General features: G+C 45.0%; 1 protein-coding gene across 9 annotated transcripts in view; it reads right to left on the bottom strand.

The window, feature by feature from the left end:
- Window positions 1-19,566, bottom strand: part of Cdk8 (cyclin-dependent kinase 8) — a 368,498-nt gene that overhangs the window by 263,155 nt on the left and 85,777 nt on the right. For all 9 annotated transcript variants that reach the window (XM_075694821.1, XM_075694827.1, XM_075694819.1 and 6 more), the window contains one exon: window positions 1,766-1,909. In XM_075694821.1, the coding sequence (XP_075550936.1) occupies window positions 1,766-1,909 (144 nt within the window). The remainder of the gene's footprint in view (window positions 1-1,765; window positions 1,910-19,566) is intronic.

The raw sequence follows: 19,566 nt of genomic DNA, 5'->3' as shown, positions 1-19,566 counted from the left end.
GATGCAAACAAAAATTTCAGTCAGAAATTTCGGCTAGAAGTTTTGGTTTCGTTATTGCTGCGTGGCTATGGCTGGACTTCCTTATTGTTACGTGGCTACGGCTTGGTTTCGTTATTGCTGCGTGACTACAGCATCGTTTCTGTATTGTTGAGTGTGCACCCTGGCAGTACACATGCAAACCATGCTCCACGGAGTGCATCTTTTTTATTCCGCACTGAAGGACCAAGATGTCCTGACCACGAAAACAGCACTCGGCTGCTTTCAAGACAAAGGTTATTTTAGCTGCACAGGACATTGGCAACAGTGCAGCCGGGAGGCAGTTTGGCGTCAACGAGGGAAGCATTCGGGGATGGCATTGACAGAAGGAAGCCCTTTTCACGTGCAGCGGAACACGAATCTTTTGCAACCCGAAGGGTGGGACATTTCCGGAAGTCAAACTTGTCCTGACGGAGTTCATACGCCAACAGTGAGCCGCGCATCTAGCCGTGAGCGTGGAGCTTATGCAGGCAAAAGCTAAGGAGCTTGCAAGAGAAAGAGGGCTACCCAGCTATGCCTTCAAAGTGAGCAAGCACTGGATTTATTGCTACATGTGCCGTGCTGGATTTTCCTTACGCAGCCAAACTTTGATTTCGCAAAAGCTGCCAGAATCGTTCGAAGAGCTGCTTGTGGCTTTCCAGCGCCACATTATTTCACTGCACATGTCCAAGAACTTCCAGCTAGGGCAAATCAGCAATGCTGACCAAACGCCGGTTTATCAGGACATGCCATCGCCCCTCATCGTGCACAAAAAGGGCTCTACACAAGTTTATGTCCAGTCCACTGGCAACGAAAAAACGCAAGTTACCGTCATGTTGTCGTGCACAGCAGATGGACGCAAGCTCCTGCCCCATGTCATCTTCAAGCGCAAGACAGTGCCTAAAGGTTAGGAGCTGCCAAAAAATGTGGTCGTGAGATGCCATGAGAAAGGCTGGATGAACGAGAATCTTGTGCTCGACTGGATAAAGTCCGTCTGGCATAGGCTGCCCGGCGCACTGTTGTCGTTCCCGTCCATCCTCGTGCTGAACGCATTTCGTTGCCATTTGGCCAACTCAGTGAAGAGGCTGTGAACTTGTCAATATCCCGGGTCGGATGACGTCTCAAGCTGCAGGCTTTAGATGTTTGCGTGAACAAGCCATTCGAGGACGCGGTCAAGCGGTGCTACGTAGACTGGATACGCTCAGGTGAGCCTGCAGTGACGCCGACCGGGCGGCTGAAGCAGGCTTCGCCAGTGACGCTATGCAAGTGGATTGTGGATGCATGGGTCAGCATACCAGAGGATCGTGTGCATCGTGCATTCAAGAAGCACGGCATCTCGAACGCGTTCGATGGCACAGAGGATGAGTACCTCTGGGAAGATATGTCCGACAAGGAACTATCCGAAGAGAGCGCAGCCGAGGAATATAGCGATTGAACTGTGGAGTGCAATTTAAATAAATGTTTTCCTCTAGTTTTCCTAACTCGTATTATACGTGGATAAAACTTTTTTGTCCATTTCGCGTCCCAAAAATTTCACCTCTTACTATATGCAGGTTCGTATTATACGCGGGTTTTTACGGTACACACTCAACTAATGCACTCAAATATGGAATGAAACTGCATGCCCCGAAGAATACCTCCTATCTGCAATATTTAAATGAGAACGAATGAGCAATTGAGTTGCAGTAGTCATGCATACCTAGTGCTCATATTAAGCCCGCAAGTGCAAGCATATGATAAGCACACCAACCATGGGGAAATCCCATGACATTGAAGATGCGGTCAAGCTGGTCATGGTGGTAAGGATTGCTGGTCTTGATGTCCTCCTGCCGGCAGTGGAAGATGGGCTCCGAGGTCAACAGCTCAGCAAAGATGCACCCAATGGCCCAGATGTCTGCAAGTTAAAGGGCAACCATGCAAGTCAGTCATCAAGGATGCAAGCAGCTTCACACCCAAACAAGTATTTCACTACACAAAAATGTTCTGCATGCTGAAAACTAAGGGCATGCAAATATCAAAGCTTGCAAATATGGATCGAATACAAATAAATTAAATATTGAATAATGATATGCAGATCCATTTATTAGCAAGCTTTTTTCACTTCACTATGACGAAACATTGTAATTGTATTGCCAACAGTAAAAACAGACTCCTATTACACCAATACAATAAAAGCTTGTTCATTTGACCCATCTTATTTTGGAAAACTGAGCAATTCTTATTCTCTGTCTGGTTAACCAACATGTGCCCATTAACTTGTAGGCCCTGCACCAGTTGTCCTTTTAGCACATTTGTCATCAAATGATAAGCTTAGAAGTATAACAACACAGTAAGCGCAATGGCAAAAATGTCAGCCACAACTCACATTAGCACCTAATCAAGATGAAGCGGTGGTGCACTGTTCGCTGTGACCCTTTCTTAGAAAAGAACCGCTGCAACAATGTGTCTTTCCTTTTCCTTGTTTTTTGCATAAGATGCATGCAGGGCTACTGCAGCAAGCTCCTTCTATTGTTTTCCCTCTAGTGTGTGACATCCAAGCGATAAAATGTCATGAAAGGGAAGGCCATAACACAACCACGAATATAATGCAGGTCCTGAAGGTGCGGGAGGGCAGTTTTGGTTGCTCGAATAAAAAAATTGCAGTGAATAAAAAAGGCAAAGCATTGATTGCAATAGCAAATTAGTAGACAGCAATATGAAGTAAGGATAGTAGTTGTATCGACCTTATGACCTTGTAAACATTCGCTTGCTAACTAAATTAACAAGCATGGTGCCACACACACCCAGTCAAACATAAATACATCTGACTCGATGAGCGCGGACACTCACTTTCAAAACGCTTGTGTGAGCAGCAGTGAGTAAATTAACTTTCGTGCCGTCTCTCGCTTCAACGCCAACTAAGCGGCAAAAACACAGCATACAGAAAGTTATGAGCCCTCAGCGCACCCAGACTCTGTACTGATTGCAGATCACTACTTTCAAGATAAAGCCAGGTCCTTCAATACTTTTCATCTGGTCACGAAACTTCCACGTAACGCTATAGGAGAGCTTCATACAGCGCCCAGAGTCTATGCACCCTGGCGCTGGCACAAGCAGAAGGTGGACTGGAGCAAACATCGAACAGAAGCCACAGGCGTTCTGTGTGTACGCTCACAATTGCGCAAGGGTCGACTGCCTGTAACAGCCTGTGAATATTGTCAATGCAGCATACAAATCGCCACCTTGTTTCTGTACAGTGTTCAGAAAGTTAAATGCGAACAATTTCAAAACAACCACAAAGCCATTTTATTTCCAGGTTCAACTGCATCCGCAATGCAGCTTAATTCATAATTAATATTGTACACTTGGAATACTCCATCGTTCGAAACAAACGTTAGACTACAGAGCAAGTTCATGTTGCACTTTTATGTAATTGCGTGTAAAAAACACACATTTCAAACTAACAAAGTTAACCAACTAATCAATTAACCAAACAAATAGGTAATTACTATGCTAACAAATCTAACCAACTGATTATTAAACTAATTACTAAGCTAAGTACCAAACTACTAAACTAATTACTAAACTAACAAAGCTAAGTGACTGATAAACTAATCAAACAAACTGGTAGTTACTAAAATATCATAAAACTAATGAATAGCTAACCTAACTTACTAACTAATCAAACAACTACATTAGCAAAACCATCGATCGGACGGACGGACGGACGGACGGATGGATGGATGGATGGAGGGACGTTATGAGCATCCCCTTTGGAACGGGGCGGTGGGTCGTGCCACCAAGCACTTGCTATTCATACTGCCTAATGTCCTACCTAGGTTGAACAATAAGAAAAAGAAAACGCCATGAACTCCCACAACCAAATTTACCTTTTACTTATGCCAGCAACTCTGGTGCCACCTTCTGGCATTTAGACATTTGTCTCATTGATTAACGAGTCGCGTGATCCCAATCTGATAAAACTCCTTGGGTTGCTGCTTCAAAAAGTCCGACTCTTTCACGTCATTGTCCGACACGAATCTGGTTCCCTTGAGCTGCTTTTTCAAATACTCCAAAATGTGGCAGTCGCAAGGCGACAACTCCGGGCTGTATGGCGGATGTTGCAGCATTTTCCGCTTGAACTATGCCAGTTTTCTATGAACAACATCAGCGTTGTGGGGACGGGCATTGTCATGTAGCAAGATGGCCCCATTCCTCAATTTTCCACGTCATTTGTCCTTGATTGCGACACGCAGCCGATCCGACATTTCACAATATCGAAAACGATAGTTTCTCCCGATTAAGCAAATTCGATCAATAATGGCCCCTGACGATCGAAAAAAAGAAGTCAAAAACACCTTTTCGGCAGAATTGACAGCCTTTGCTTTCCTTAGGGTGGTGAATTCAAATGTTTCCACTGTAAGCTTTGCCATAGAATTTCAGGCTCGTAGTTGTGGCACCACGATTCGTCCCCGGTCACAACTGCAGACAAAAAGTAGTCACCTTCGTTGTGATACCGGATCAGGCGAGTCAAGGCAGGGCGGAACCTCTCCACCTTCTGGCGGTGGTTCAACACCTCGGGCATGCATTGCACACACAAAAGCCGATGACTGAGATGTTCATGAATTATGATGTGACCCGAACCGTGACTGAGGTTCACATGCCCTGCCAATTCATCAATGCTTTTTCTCCGTTCTTGTCTAATCAGCCTTTGCAATTGTGTTGGGGGTGATTGCACAGTGGCTTTGGCCCAGTCTTGGATCGTCTTTGCAACTTTCACGTCCTTTGAACCGTTTCCTCTGCCTCACAGTGGCCAATTAAATGTAATGTTCAGCGTACACGGCAGCCATATGGTGACTAATTTCTTTTTGGGAAACATCTTCAGCAGTCAAAAACCTCACAACACCACGCCATTCAACTTTTGGAGCATCCATTATGCCATGCAACCATGTTCAACCCAGTGTATGAGATCATTAAAGGACCTTAATCCTCACATCTGCATGTCACTTTTGTAAATGAGATGCCTGTGTGCTATGCGCATGCCTCGCAGATAATGAACCGAACCTATTATTGCGCTGGGTGGGTTGGCTCACTTTCAACTGACTCGACCTCGTACATTAGAAATGCCAAGGTACAATGGAATATACTGCATATCATATTGACTGCAAATAAAGACAGGGACAGCGGGAGAGAGCACATAAACAACACAGGCGGTACACCAACACCGCCCGCAGTAACCACCGCAGTAAACACTAACTAGGCCAAACTGAAGTTCTTCTGAAGCAATGGAAGATACAAATGCGAAGATACAGCTTGATAAAGGGCAAAAAAATTGTCACTGGAAACAAAGTTCACTGCATGTATACACAATACTTCGCAACAAGATATTTAGATATACCTATAAGTTTCAGCATTGCCATTTGTTGGGCGTGTTGGTAAACTGAAAGCATATTTAGCGCCAGCAACCAAGGACGGAAGGGAGACGACACCACACGGGCATTGTGGTGTTGTCTACCTTCCGTCCTTGGTTGCTGGCGCTAAATATGCTTACCTATAAGTCTCCAATAAATCTACTTATCTAATAAAAAGTCACTGTATATAATGCGTCAAACAAGGCAAATAAACACGTTGTGTAAACACAGATTCACAGATCACAGCATCCCCCCCCCCCCATTCCCCCTGATGTATCTTGTGCAACAGCAAGCGGCGCGTTTTCTCCTTGCTTTTCTCCCTTGTGCACACAAGACTGAGCCACCGTCGTCGGCTCACCCATGCCACCTCCCCCCCCCCCTTGCTTTCACTTGCGCATATAGCATGCGGCGAGCAGTCACAATGTTATCGCCCTCTGACTTTATAGGGAACATGATGGCGATGACAGGAATGTGCCTGGATTGCCCATATAATTGCTATCGCAATAATATAATAACAGTATACAGCAATTCAGTGTCCCGTGGCCCATTACTTTCCGCAAAAGAAGTAACAAAATTGAACTTTCACCATGTGACAATTTGCTCAACCGCAACAATGCTTTTTTTTTCTTTTGTGGGGCAGGGACACCAAAATGAAAAAGAAATATGGCAAAGAAAAGCATGCTGGCCACAATCAAATGCCTACTTTGGGCACCTAATGTGATTACCGAAGGAATACCGAAGAAAATGGGAGATGCCTGGTCCACAGAGACCCATACGCATACTATGCGGCATCCTACAGTGGCGAGACAAGATTTTCCAGAGAGATTGCTCTCAAGCGAGCACGTTGCAATCCATCGAGTTCTCGCAATGATGGCGGCGAGCAACAATGCATTGTTTCTTTTTCTTGTATGCTAGCCAGGAAGCGTCCAAAACTCTGCCAGGTCAAAATCCACTTGGCCAGAGAAAAACGAACGCGCATCAAAGTGCGCCTCGCGTTGGTCAGGGCAACACGAGAAAAACGCATGCGATCTGGCTGGTTTCGGCAGCTCACGGGTAACGAGAACCAAAAGAAAATTGAAGAGGCTCAATTTGTCTTCGTAAATAAAAGTCAAAGTAGACAAATAAATAAGAACGTAGTTACCTTTGCTGGCTTTAGTGTCTTGACATGGATGCTGTGGCGCAGTAAAAAAAAAATGCTGGTATTCTTTTCTGTGACATGATGGCACAAATCAACCACCACAGCGCTTCGTCTCATCAGACCTCGCTGTGTGCTTTGTCAACTTGTCTGATAGTGTATCGATTTGGCTTGTCTCGTTTAAGCTCCGATGTATGACTTTAGAAAAGTCAATGCACCTTTAGCGCCAAATGTTTATAACAATAAGCCCACAAAGTTCCGCGATCGAAAGTCTAAAGCACACCTTTGTAAATGTCAATGCATCTTTCGCATCAAAAGTTTATGAGAACTTTACATCCATAATGTTTCAGAATTTAAATCCATGCGCTCCGTATATTCCGCGGCCTTTGCGAGACGCCGCGACAAGCCGCTCGTCATCAAAACGCCCTTGAAACTGTGCTCTGGTGGGGCTCGTTGCATTACGATATGTGACTACAGGTGCGTGGGCGTTGCCGCGAAATCGAGCCCGATTTCGGAATGTTCGCACTGAGAGGTCTTCTCGAGCAAGAAAAGCACATTTCTAGACAAACTCCAGCATGATTTCTGGCACAGGACTTGTTTTGGTTGGTGGCGCATGACTGCACAAAAAAATTTCAGGGGAGGCTGAAGCCCCATACACCCCCCCCCCTGGTTGCGCCCCTGGCGCACAGGAATCAAGGTAATGCTCATCACACATGGCCCACTGGCCGTGCAATCTGTGCAAGTCTCGGATCCCACTCAGGCGCACATTGCAGTAAAGAATCTACTGATCCATGCCAAAATGTTATAACAGGTGTACATTGCACAGCACTTGTGTGGTCAGTTTTACATGTCTGTGTCTTTTGTCCTTCCTTCACTGTCAAACCAACTAGTGCACCAACTCGTGCTCTGCATTGGCTTGGGCCCAGATGCGTGCACAGAAGGTGCTTGTGCATACCGATGCCATGTGGACAGCCTGTAGTGGACTAGCCCCGGGGATCAATACTCACAAGAAAAGAATTCCTATTGCTGCTGTTAGACCGCCTTTGCGTAATTGCCCCCATTCCCTTCCCTATGCCCTTGCCATTCACAACTGTGCCCTTTGCCACCAAGACGTTGGCTGCTGCAGTTCATTCTGATGCATAGATCGCTTTTGTAATCCACAACTAAAGAAATAATGCTACCCGTTTTTTTTTTTTTTTTTCATGTTGCATTAGAGCATGCCAATGTACTCCGTGAGCAATATGAGCGGGAAAACGGAAACGCGTGGCAAATAGCCTCGAACCCGGCATTGGGCAATTCGCGGCAGCCACTGATGGAAACAAAGTGGAAAAGGCACCACGATTCTGCTAACTGTTTGCATTCCCGTCACGCCAGCTTTGCTACGCAACAGCAGCTGATTGCATGTCACCGACCGCTAGCGATGATATGAGTTCATATCAGCGTGCGCACCCACATCCAATGGCCCATCAGGCTACGTAACTACTGAAGGATTGGCTGTGATGTGGCCTGCCATGATACACAGGATTTGCTTATATCTAGTTGGTGTTGGCTGAGCCTTGATATGCTTTCTTTTTTTTTTTTAATATGCTTATAAAGTAGATCATGGCTATCTGTGCCTAGCAGTCATCGAGCTTTCAGTGCCTAACAATGTGGCAAGTGCCTTTGCATAAGCGGCAAGAAGTCGTCGAATGGTCAAAGAAAGCTTACCTGCAGTGTAACATTGCTGCCTTGACAGGCTGCAAGTTAAAGACCGTGAACAGGATAGTCCAAACATACTGAGATGAAGGACTCATTAAAGATGCGCCACACAAGAAGCGACCCCATGCCATGGCAATGGACCAAGACCTACAAATTGTTGCTGCAATGCAGTCAATGAGAAGCCATTTCAAAGTGCGAAGGACATGCGCAGTACTCTCGACCTGGCAAATGTAATGACAGCTCGGTACGGTGAAGGTTAAGGGAAGCCGTACTCCGAAGTCGCATCACCGTGCAGAAGCCCCTTTTCACAGCTGCCAACAAAGCTGCTCACTGTCAATCACTGCAGCTGGAGGGCGTACGTCATCTTCTCCTATGAATCTACTTTCTCGAGCCATTGGGACCAGCAGAAAAAAGTGTGGTGTTTGGAGAACACACACTCCTGTCCTCATAACATCAAGGAGGTGGCAACAAGCGGACGAATGTAAGTAAACGTGTGGGTGGCTATCTTGTGTGACGGCCTAAGTTCCCTTGTAAGAATCTCTGAGAGATTTACGTGTGCTGTCTTTTGCACATTGCTGGAGCAATATATGATCCCATATGCATTGAAGGGTCCACACCCGCATAGGCACTACCTATTCCAAAAGTTACTTAGTTAATTCGGGTTTAATGGCGCAAAAGCGACTAGGGCTATGCTGCGCCAGCCACAAGATATTAAGAATTCAAATCTTAAAGCAGTGCAAGCTGCGATAGTTTAGAGTCTGTGTAAAAAACCAGTTTCTTCTAAAAAGCTGAACAAGTCAGTGAAGGGCACTAGCGGTTCATCTCCGAGTATTGATGCGGGGTGTAAAGGTATGTGTAAGTTGTAGAGGTTCTGTAAAAGCCTTTGTCTCTGTGTTTCAATATTTCGACATGTCATAATAATGTGCATTATGGTGAGTGGTTCATGGCACTTCTCGCAAGTTGGCGGGTTTTCGTTTTGAAGTAGAAAATTGTGTGTCAGGTGTGTATGCCCGATTCGAAGTCTACATAGGATCACCTGATAGAAGCGTTGCTGGTGACTGCACGACTTCATTCTCTAAGCAGGGGTTTTATTGTGTGTAACTTGTTATTTGTGCATGAGTCCCATTCTAGTTGCCATTTTGATGTCAGGGCCTTATGAATCGCTCGAATACTGTCTTTGTATGGAAGTGTTGTTTGTGTTATACCTTTGTGCGCTGCCATGAACGCGCATCTATCTGCTGCTTCATTCCCTGGTATCCCAACATGGCTTGGGACCCAGCAGAATCGTAAGGTTCTTCCGTATTCATTATAGGCCAACATGTTTAGGATATCACCAATTATGGGTTCAGACGCGGAGTTAAGGTTTAGAGCTCTGAGTGCGCTTAACGAATCGGTATATATGATAGTATTCGCCTGCTTGTCACTGGTAATTTTTTTAACTGCCGTCCATATTGCGAAAACTTCGGCGGTAAACACTGAAGAAAAATTATTTATCCGAATGCTATTTTGCCAATTTTTCGTAATTATTCCGACACCTACGTATTCTTGTGTTTTGGAGCCATCGGTGTAAAATTCCGTGTAATGTTTATATTTTTCTTGTATAGCTCGAAACTCTTGTATTATGTGTTCTTGTGGGATGTCTTTTTTCTTTAAATGTGTTAGTGTCCAGTCACATAGCTGTGAAAAGCTGTACCATGGTGGCAACCTTGGTGGCCTTTCAGCAACCTGCAGAGCCTCATGAGGAACATCGTAATTCTGACAGTATTCTTCGTGTCATAAGATTAGTGGCCGAATCATGTTTGGTTTATTTGTGTAGTGTATCCGTGATTAGCACTGTGTTACGATGCTGTAGCATATATGTTGTGGTGATGATCGAATCCGTAGTACATAGGAAAGTGTAAGTAGTGCTCTGCGTTGCTGTAAGGACGGCTCATTGCAGTCAACATATAAACTTTGGACAGGCGATGTTCTGTACGCACCGCTCGCCAGTCGTAGGCCAAGATTGTGAACTGGATCAAGTCGCTTAATGTAGGACTGCCTAGCTGCACCATAAACTACACTACCGTAGTCGAGAATGCTACGTACAAGAGACCGGTATATACGTAATAGACATGTTCGGTCAGATCCCCAGTGCTTGTGCGATAAAACCTTAATGATATTTAGTGCTTTATTTGCTTTTATCTTAGTTGAGTTAATGTGGGCAAGGAAATTCAGTTTTGTGTCAAAAGTTACACCTAAAAATTTGTAGTCTTCTTTGACCGGCAGCGTTGCACCATACAATGTGACAACTGGAGTGCAGTGTAAACCTCGCTTCTGGGAAAAGAGAACTGTAACAGTTTTGTGTGTTGAAAGACGGAAACCATTTTTGTCGGCCCATTGTGTCAGATTATTTATCGTTATTTGTAGTTGTCTTTCGCAGGCGGGCAGATTTGAAGCGCGGCAAGCCACTTGCAAATCGTCGACATATAATGAGTGCATAACAGAAGATGGGATAATTTTATTAACAGAGTTCATTTTGACTATGAAAAGTGTCGTGCTCAGAATGAAACCCTGTGGTACGCCATTTTCTTGTGTAAATGTGCGTGAAAATGTTGTGCCGAGACGTACTTGAAATGTTCTATTTGACATGAAATCACATAGACAATTTAGCATTCTGCCGCGAATTCCCAGGTCAGCCAGGTCTCTTAGGATTCCATATCGCCACGTCGTATCATAGGCCTTTTCTAAATCGAAGAAAACCGTCAGACAATATTGCTTGTGTAGGAAGGTGTCACGTATTTCCTGTTCTAGTCGTACGAGATGGTCAATGGTGGAGCAACCCTTTTTGTATCCGCACTGGTGCATATCTATTAGGCGTCTTGTTTCCAGGATAAATGTGAGTCTTGTGTTTATGATGCTCTCATAGGATTTAGCTAGACAGCTTGTTAATGCAATGGGTCTATAGCTACTAGGGGATGTTGCGGGTTTACCAGATTTTAGAAAGGGCACTACTATCGCATTTTTCCAATCTGTGGGCATTACCCCAGACTCCCATATCATATTGAAAAATTTAAGAAGTGTCCCTACCGATGCTTGAGGTAAGTGTGCCAGCATTGTGTAGTGGACACGGTCAGGACCTGTTGCCGTTTTTTTACCGGCAGAGAGAACTCTGTTCAATTCATGTATTGTAGGGGGTTTATTATACATTTCAGCTGAAGCCCCAGTGGTGGGCAGTCTCTGTTTCTCCGCCGACTCTTTATATTTTAAGAATGAATTTGTATAGTTCGCCGAGCTGGAGATGTTGTAAAAGTGTTCACCTAATGAGTTGGCTTGGTCCTGTAGTGTTGTATGTGTGCCTGGGCATGTAAGTAGTGGTATTGTGTAAGATGAGTAGTCTCCTCTAAATTTCCTCACCTGATCCCACATTCGTTTTGATGTTACCGTACTCTTAATTGAAGAGATGTATTTTTGCCATGATGATTTTTCAGCATGTCTACGAATGAACCGTGCTTTGGCTTTCGCTTGTTTGAAGGTTAACAGGTTGCTATAGGTGGGGTACCTTCGCAGGATTCCCCAGGCCTTATTTTGTGCTTTTTTAGCGTCGGAACACTCCTTCGTCCACCAGGGGTTTAGCTTTTTGTGCACAATACCTGATGACTGGGGTATGGCCTTTTCTGCTGCACAGATTATAACCTCAGTGATTTTTTTATTAAGTTTGTCAATACTTAGCTCTGGCGAAAAGACATCTTCTAGTATCGCGTTCTCCATAAAGACCGGCCAGTCCGCGAGCTGTAGTTTCCATCAACGTGGTCTAGTTACTAGGGTTTTTGGTGATGATAGGAGTTTGATGAGTGCGGGTAAGTGGTCGCTGCCATATGACGTGTCGAGAGCTTCCCATTTAAGATCAGTAAAAAGTGAAGGTGAGCAAAAAGCTAAGTCTAAACAACTAAAAGTGCGGGAAGTTGGTGAAAAGTAGGTCGGGGCGCCTGAATTTAAGAGGCAGATGTCATTGGATAAAATAAAATCTTCAACCAACTGTCCTCTTTGGTCAGTTTTGACACTCCCCCATAGAGTACAATGAGCATTAAAATCCCCTACTAAAACAAATGGTTCCGGTAATTGATCTGTTAAATTTTCTAATTGTTTAGTAGTGAAGTGGTTGTGGGGTGGAATATACAGAGAGCAAATGGTGATGGTTTTGTAAGATAGAATGGTGACAGCTACGGCTTCTAAAGATGTGTTTAATTGGACGTTTCGGGTAGGAGTGCCGCCCTGCACGACTATAGCCACTCCGCCTGACAAACGGGTGGAACATTCGCGGTCCCTTCGGACAACGGTGAAACCTTTGAGAATTTGACTATTTTTTGGACCGAGATTTGTTTCCTGAAGACATACAGCAACTGGTGAAAAGATGTTGATGATGTCTTTGATGTCACCTAGATTGTGCATGAGACCTCTACAATTCCAATGAATAATAAAAGCCATTTTAAAATTGAAAGGTGAGAATTGGCACTACGGAATGAATAAGAGGTGAGATGTTAGGTGACATGGAATTTAAAAGGCTTATACAAATGAGCGATAACCTTTAGGTTATCGCTTTCTTATTCTGGGTGGTTATTGGGATTTTTTCCCTCTTACCGCGCTCAAGAGAGCGCTTGTCCTTTGGTGTCAATGACACCGGGGTTTTTGCGTCGACCTCCATCGCTCTCTCTGAGGCGCTGGAGGATCGAGAGTTAGGCGCCGAGACACGTGTCTCGGGCCTTGGGGTTCGCTTGATCTTAGGGCCCTGCGGGACTGGTGTCTGCAGGGCGTTTGAAGAAGATGGAGCAGCGTCGGCTGCTTCCACCACGGGGGCGGGAGGGGTCACTGCGGGACCACTGCGCGTGGGCTCGGAGGACTCCTGAAGCCTCTGTGACGCTGCCCCCATCTGCGTCACATAGGCGTAACTTCTTCGCGGAAGGTACGACAGCCGCTTTCTGGCTTCATAGAACGAGATTTTTTTCTTTGACTGTTAGACTAATTACTTCCTTTTTCTTTTTTCCAGCAAGGGCAGGACCGCGAATAAGCGGGATGATCTCCCTTGCAGTTGACACAAAGTGGCGAAGAGGTGCAATTGTCAGTTTGGTGATCGTTCGAACTGCATTTAGCACAAGTAGTTCGTAGTCGACATGCATGCGAAGCATGTCCAAACCTTTGGCATTTGAAGCATCGTCTGGGGTTCGGAATATATGGTCTAACATTTACCTTTACATAACCTGCATCCAGCCAGGTAGGCATTACACTCGTTCTGAAGGTGAGTATTACATGTTTTGTGGGGATTTCTTGGTCGTTCCTGCGGATGACAATTCTTTGGACCTTGGTAACATTTTGTTCCTGGAAACCTTCCAGCAGTTCTTCGTCGCTTAAGCCAATAAAATCTTCCTCTGATATTACACCCCTGCTTGTATTTAATGTTCTGTGCGGTGAAATTGTCACTGTTGCGTTACCAATACTGGTAAGTTCTGTGAGCTTTTGCGCTTGGTCTTTGTCATTGAGTTCTAGGAGGAGGTCCCCGCTAGACATTTTTGAGGCTTTGTATGTAGGTCCGATTTTTTCTTTTAGACACTTGGCCACAAGGAATGGAGAGAGCTTTCTCACTGGTACGTTGTTTTCACTGTGCAGTACATAGAACTTAGGAAATGATGGAGCGTTGCTCCGAAAAGAGAACTGGAACGTTGCTTCGGTGCGGCATCTTTTCAGACGCCGATCATAGAGAATAGAGGCTTGCGCTGCCATGAGAAAAATGTGTATGTTCGGCAACAGCGCCGACCGCCCACCACGGAGCCCAACGAGGGGACGCGGCAGAGCTTGTGTACAAGTCTGCACGACGCCAGTCGTACGCCGTCGCTATAACCAAATATGGTGTACCCAAGGTAGGATAGCCACACAAGGTTAACCCTAGCCGCCTTGGAGAAAGGAAGTAAATGGAAGAGAGAAGAAGACAGGAAAGATCAAAAAGTGAGAGACAAAGACTAAGATTTGGGGAGAAAGAGACAGGAAGAGACGACTGCCGATTTCCCCCGGGTGGGTCAGTCCGGGGGTGCCGTCTACGTGAAGCAGAGGCCAAAGAGGTGTGTTGCCTTCACTGGGGGGCCCTAAAGGTCCTAACACCCGGCATCGGGTCACCCTCCAGGATCCCCCTTTCCCCGGACACGGCTAAGCCGCGCACGGCTACACGCGGGAGGGTCCAACCCTCGTGTGCTCGGGTACGTAGTGTCGCAACACACCAAACGCCTGCTTGCGCAGACGCCCCTGCGGGGACCTATTCCAAAAGGAATGCAGCGATGGTGTAGTCTAGAGGTAGAGCATCTGCCTCGCGTACAAGAGGATCGGTGCCGCACAATTTTCCATGGGATAAAAAAAAAATCTGCGCGATGATAAAAGTGCATAAACAGGCCTGGAGTGCGGCCTGATACCAGTGACCAGAACCAGTAATGTGCTCTCTCACCAGAGCAGGATTGGCTAACCTGGTGCAGTACTTGGCCACAACCTCCTATATGAATACAACAATCAAACCCCGGCCCTCAGTCCCCAGCAGCTGCGAAGCAACTGACTATGGCGGCAGTCAGACCTGTGACGCAGCAGAGGGTGCTAAGAATCTCTGGGTCCAGACAGGCCGCCATTGGAATCTGAACCTGGCAACGTTTAACGCTTGAATGTTGTTTAGTAAGGCGAGTCTAGCAGTGCTATTGGAGGAATTCGGGCATTAAATGGGATATAATAGGGCTCAGTGAGGTTAAGAAGACAAATGAAGCATATAACAGTGCTAAAAAGCGGTCACATCCTGTGCTACCGGGGCTTAGTGGAGAGACAAGAACTAGGAGTCGGATTCCTGATTAATAAGGATATAGCTGGTAACATACAGGAATTCTATAGCATTAACGAGAGGGTGGCAGGTCTTGTTGTGAAACTTAATAAGAGGTACAAATTCAAGGCCGTACAGGTGTACGCGCCTACATCCAGTCATGATGACCAGCAAGTCGAAAGTTTCTATGAAGACATGGAATCGGCAATGGGTAAAGTCAAAACAATATACACTATACTGATGGGCGACTTCAATGCCAGGGTAGGCAAGAAGCAGGCTGGAGACAATTTAAGGGGGTAATATGGCATAGGTTATAGGAATAGCAGGGGAGAGTTATTAGTAGAGTTTGCGGAACGGAATAATTTGCGGATAATGAATACCTTCTCTATAAGCGGGATAACCGAAAGTGGACATGAGGAGACCGAATGGCGAGACTAGAAATGAAATAAACTTCATACTCTGCGCTAACCCTGGCATCATACAAGATGTGGACGTGCTAGGCAAGGTGCGCTGCAATGACCATAGGATGGTAAGATCTCGAATTAGCCTAGACTTGAGAAGGGAACGGAAGAAACTGGTACATAAGAAGTCGATCAATAAGTTAGCGGTAAGATGGAAAATAGAATTACTGATCAAGCTACAGAACAGGTATTTGGCTTTAACTCAGGAAGAGGGCCTTTGCGCTGAAGTAATGAACAACAATCTTATGGGCATCATTAAAGACTGTGCAATAGAAGTCGGTGCTAACTTAGTTAGACAGGATACCAGTAAGCTATAGCAGGAGACGAAAGATCTGATTAATAAATGCTAATGTATGAAAGACTCTAACCCTACAGCTAGAACAGAACTAGCAGAACTTTCGAAGTTAATCAACAAGCGTAAGATAGCTGACATAAGGAAGTACAATATGGATAGAATTGAGCATGCTCTCAGGAATGGAGGAAGCCTAAAAGCAGCGAAGAAGAAACTAGGAATAGGCAAGAATCAGATGTATGCATTAAGAGACAAAGGCGGCACTATCATTACTAACACGGATAAGATAGTTCAAGTGGCTGAGGAGTTCTACAGAGATTCATACAGTACCAGTGGCACCCACGACGATAATGGAAGAGAGAATAGTCCAGAGGAATTTGAAATCCTACAAGTAACGCCGGAAGAAGTAAAGAAAGCCTTGGGAGCTATGCAAAGGGGAAGGCAGGTGGGTAGGATCAGGTAACAATAGATTTGTTGAAGGATAGTGGGCAGATTATTCTAGAAAAACTGGCCACCTTGTATACTCAATGCCTCATGGCCTCGAGCGTACCGGAATCTTGGAAGGACACCAATATAATCTTAATCTATAAGAAAGGGGATGCCAAAGACTTGAAAAATTATAGACCGATCAGCTTACTGTCCATTGCCTACAAAGCATTTACATACTAAGGTAATTGCAAATAGAATCAGGAACACCTTATACTTCTGTCAACCAAAGGAATAGGCAGGATTTCGTGAAGGCTACTCAACAATAGACCTTATTCACACTATCAACCAGGTGACAGAGAAATGTGTGAAATATATCCAGCCCTTATACATAGCTTTCATTGATTACGAGAAAGCTTTTGATTCAGTCAAAACCTTAGTAGTCATGCAGGCATTACAGAATCGGGGTGTAGACGAGCCATATGTAAAAATATTGAAAGATATCTATAGCGGCTCCCCCACAGCCACCATAGTCCTCCATAAAAAAAGACAACAAAACCCCAATAAAGGCGTCAGGCAGGGAAATACGATCTCGTGTTTACAGCGTGTTTACAGGAGGTATTCAGAGACCTGGATTGGGAAGAATTGGGGATAAGAGTTAATGGAGAATACCTTAGTAACTTGCGATTCGTTGATGATATTGCCTTGCTTAGTAACTCAGGGGACCAATTGCAATGTATGCTCACTGACCTGGAGAGACAAAGCAGAAGGGTGGGTCTAAAAATTAATCTGCAGAAAACTAAAGTAATGTTTAACAGTCTTGGAAGAGAACAGCAGTTTACGATAGGTAGCAAGGCACTGGAAGTGGTAAGGTAATACATCTACTTAGCACAGGTAGTAACTGCGGATTCGGATCATGAGACGGAAATAATCAAAAGAATAAGAATGGGCTCGGGTGCGTTTGGCAGGCACTCTCCAATCATGAAGAGCAGATTACCATTATCCCTAAAGAGAGAAGTCAGGCCAGGCTGATGATGATGATTCCAAGAGGACCTGTCTCTTGTGCATACAGCAAAGGTCGTGACACGACTTTTAGATAAATGAAGGGTACTGCACCTTGAGTGGTGCGCGAATGGTGCGGACATGAACATGATAGAGCATGTTTGGGTACGTATGAAGGCTAACCTTTCACGCTCTTCTTGGACTTGGCGACTGCTGATGAACTGTAGGAAGCTATACAAGAACAGTGGAAACGTCTTCAAGGTAATGCAGTCATCGTTGAGGCTCTCTACAGGTCTATGCCAGAAAGAATGGAGGCAGTCATTCAAACCGGTGGAGCCATGACCCGTTATTAGCCCACCAAACGCGCAAGGGTAAGCTAATGCTGGTATAATGGGGAGCATCTTTTATGTGCATTCAAGGTTTGTTACCGTGTCACAACGCCCAATAAGATCTTTTTAACTGACTGCTGCGTGCAACTTCCCTCCGTTCACAAGAAGCAGGATACAGCAAATGAGGTATAAAAAACAATACTGCTTTTTCCTGTGCATGAACGCTATTACAGGCGCTATAGTATCAGCCGGTATCACTGCCATTTCGTACGTGTCATAGAGAGAAAGAGACAGAGGGGATATTTTGCGCAGAACTGTAAGCAACACATTGCCACCCTCTGCGTGCTATAGCCACCTTATCATCGCTAGTGGCCGGTGAAATGCAATCAGCTGCCATTTCGTGGCAATGCTAGCGAGGCAGGAGTGCGAATAGTTAGCTGAAGAGCACGCCCCTTTCACCTCAGTTTTCTACAGCACCATCCGCGTATCGCGTGAACTTGGTTTCGAGGCTATTTGCCACACATTCGCGTGTTGCCGCTCATACTGCTCACAATAGTACTTAAGTTGGGAAATCTTAAAGAGGACAAAGGGATGCTCTTTTCAAAAAAAAAAAAAAAAAAACAAATTTGTAAAATGATGCTAATTTACTAACTGGCCCAAACTTGAGAGCTTCTCATGGATTTATTCCACTAATAAGGGCAAAAATATTTGCCTGACATTTCAGCCACTTTCATGGCAACAGGCTAGCCAAATTTGAAAGCTGCTCTTAATAGATGCAGAGGAGAAAAAATTCACCGACGATTACGATACTCCCTAATGTGAAATTTGAGTGCAGCTGTATATCTGTTTTCATTTCGTGATATATTGGCTGACACGCACAATCTGTCTCATGCGGCACATTGCAAACGAAGCGAAGCGTCGCACGACTGCCTCGCTAATCCTGAGATCGCGAGAGGCAGCGCATGGGTGATGCGTGGACGCAATTTACAGCAGCCGCCGCTGACAGACCTCTGCTTATGCAGCGAATTGTTTCCATATGTCTGACGCATGCTACTCTTGTGCCATCTCGTAGCCATCATGGCCACAGAGCACGTCTTGTGCAGCACTACGCTTTTCTTACTCTCTCTGCTATCGCCGTCCTTCACCCATGCTCCACATTCACACTTTCATCCTTCGCTGTGCTCATTCGCTTGGTTACGAGAAACGCCTCAGCCGAAGCTGACGCGGACGCTGACCGCAGGAACAGCTGCCTAAGGGCTGCGCTCTAACGACCTGGACTGCAGCCATTATTAGGCAATATTCTGTACTTTTTCATCTCCACATCATAGCAGTGGTACTCTGAGGTAGGAAGATTGTATCAATTCTAATGACCCAGAAACTGCCACTAAATATCGTTAGAGCCATAGGCACAACACCTCCTCTTTCGAACTGAATCAAATTGCATAATCGGCACAATTCATAAAAAGCACTTCTGACCAACCTTCTAAACTTCTTTCATGAACACATAATTTCTTTAGGAAAAGTAAGATTGACATTGTTTTCTTTGGCATTCACAAGACAAAACAGAAGCTTTTCATCACAATTAAATATGATCGACCACCGGACATTCCCCTACGGCCAAACTCATCTGAACACACAAAGGAAGTAGAATGAATTCAGGCCCAGATTCGTTGATTAAATAGAAACAAAATCTCATCAGCTCCAGCACGGCCAGCAATATATTTGATTAGTTTCAATCCTTTCATATAGAATATTCTAACATTCTTTAATTACTTCCTTTTCAAATCAAATACAGTAAAACCTCGTTAAACTGAACCTGCTTAAACAGTAGTTTCATTTAAAAAGTAGTAATGTCCCCGACTCAGTGGCCATTGAACATGATGTGTTTTGCATCTGCATAAACCGTAGCAGCTTATTGCATACGTATCGGTTAACATGTAGTGTTTCCACTTTTCGTCGCGCAAACACAGTTGTGGGTCGTCTCCATTGGGTGGC

The sequence above is a fragment of the Dermacentor variabilis genome, chromosome 6 (assembly GCF_050947875.1).
Source record: "Dermacentor variabilis isolate Ectoservices chromosome 6, ASM5094787v1, whole genome shotgun sequence".
Classification (NCBI taxonomy): Eukaryota; Metazoa; Arthropoda; class Arachnida; order Ixodida; family Ixodidae; genus Dermacentor; species Dermacentor variabilis.
This window is presented reverse-complemented; position numbering and strand designations above follow the sequence as displayed.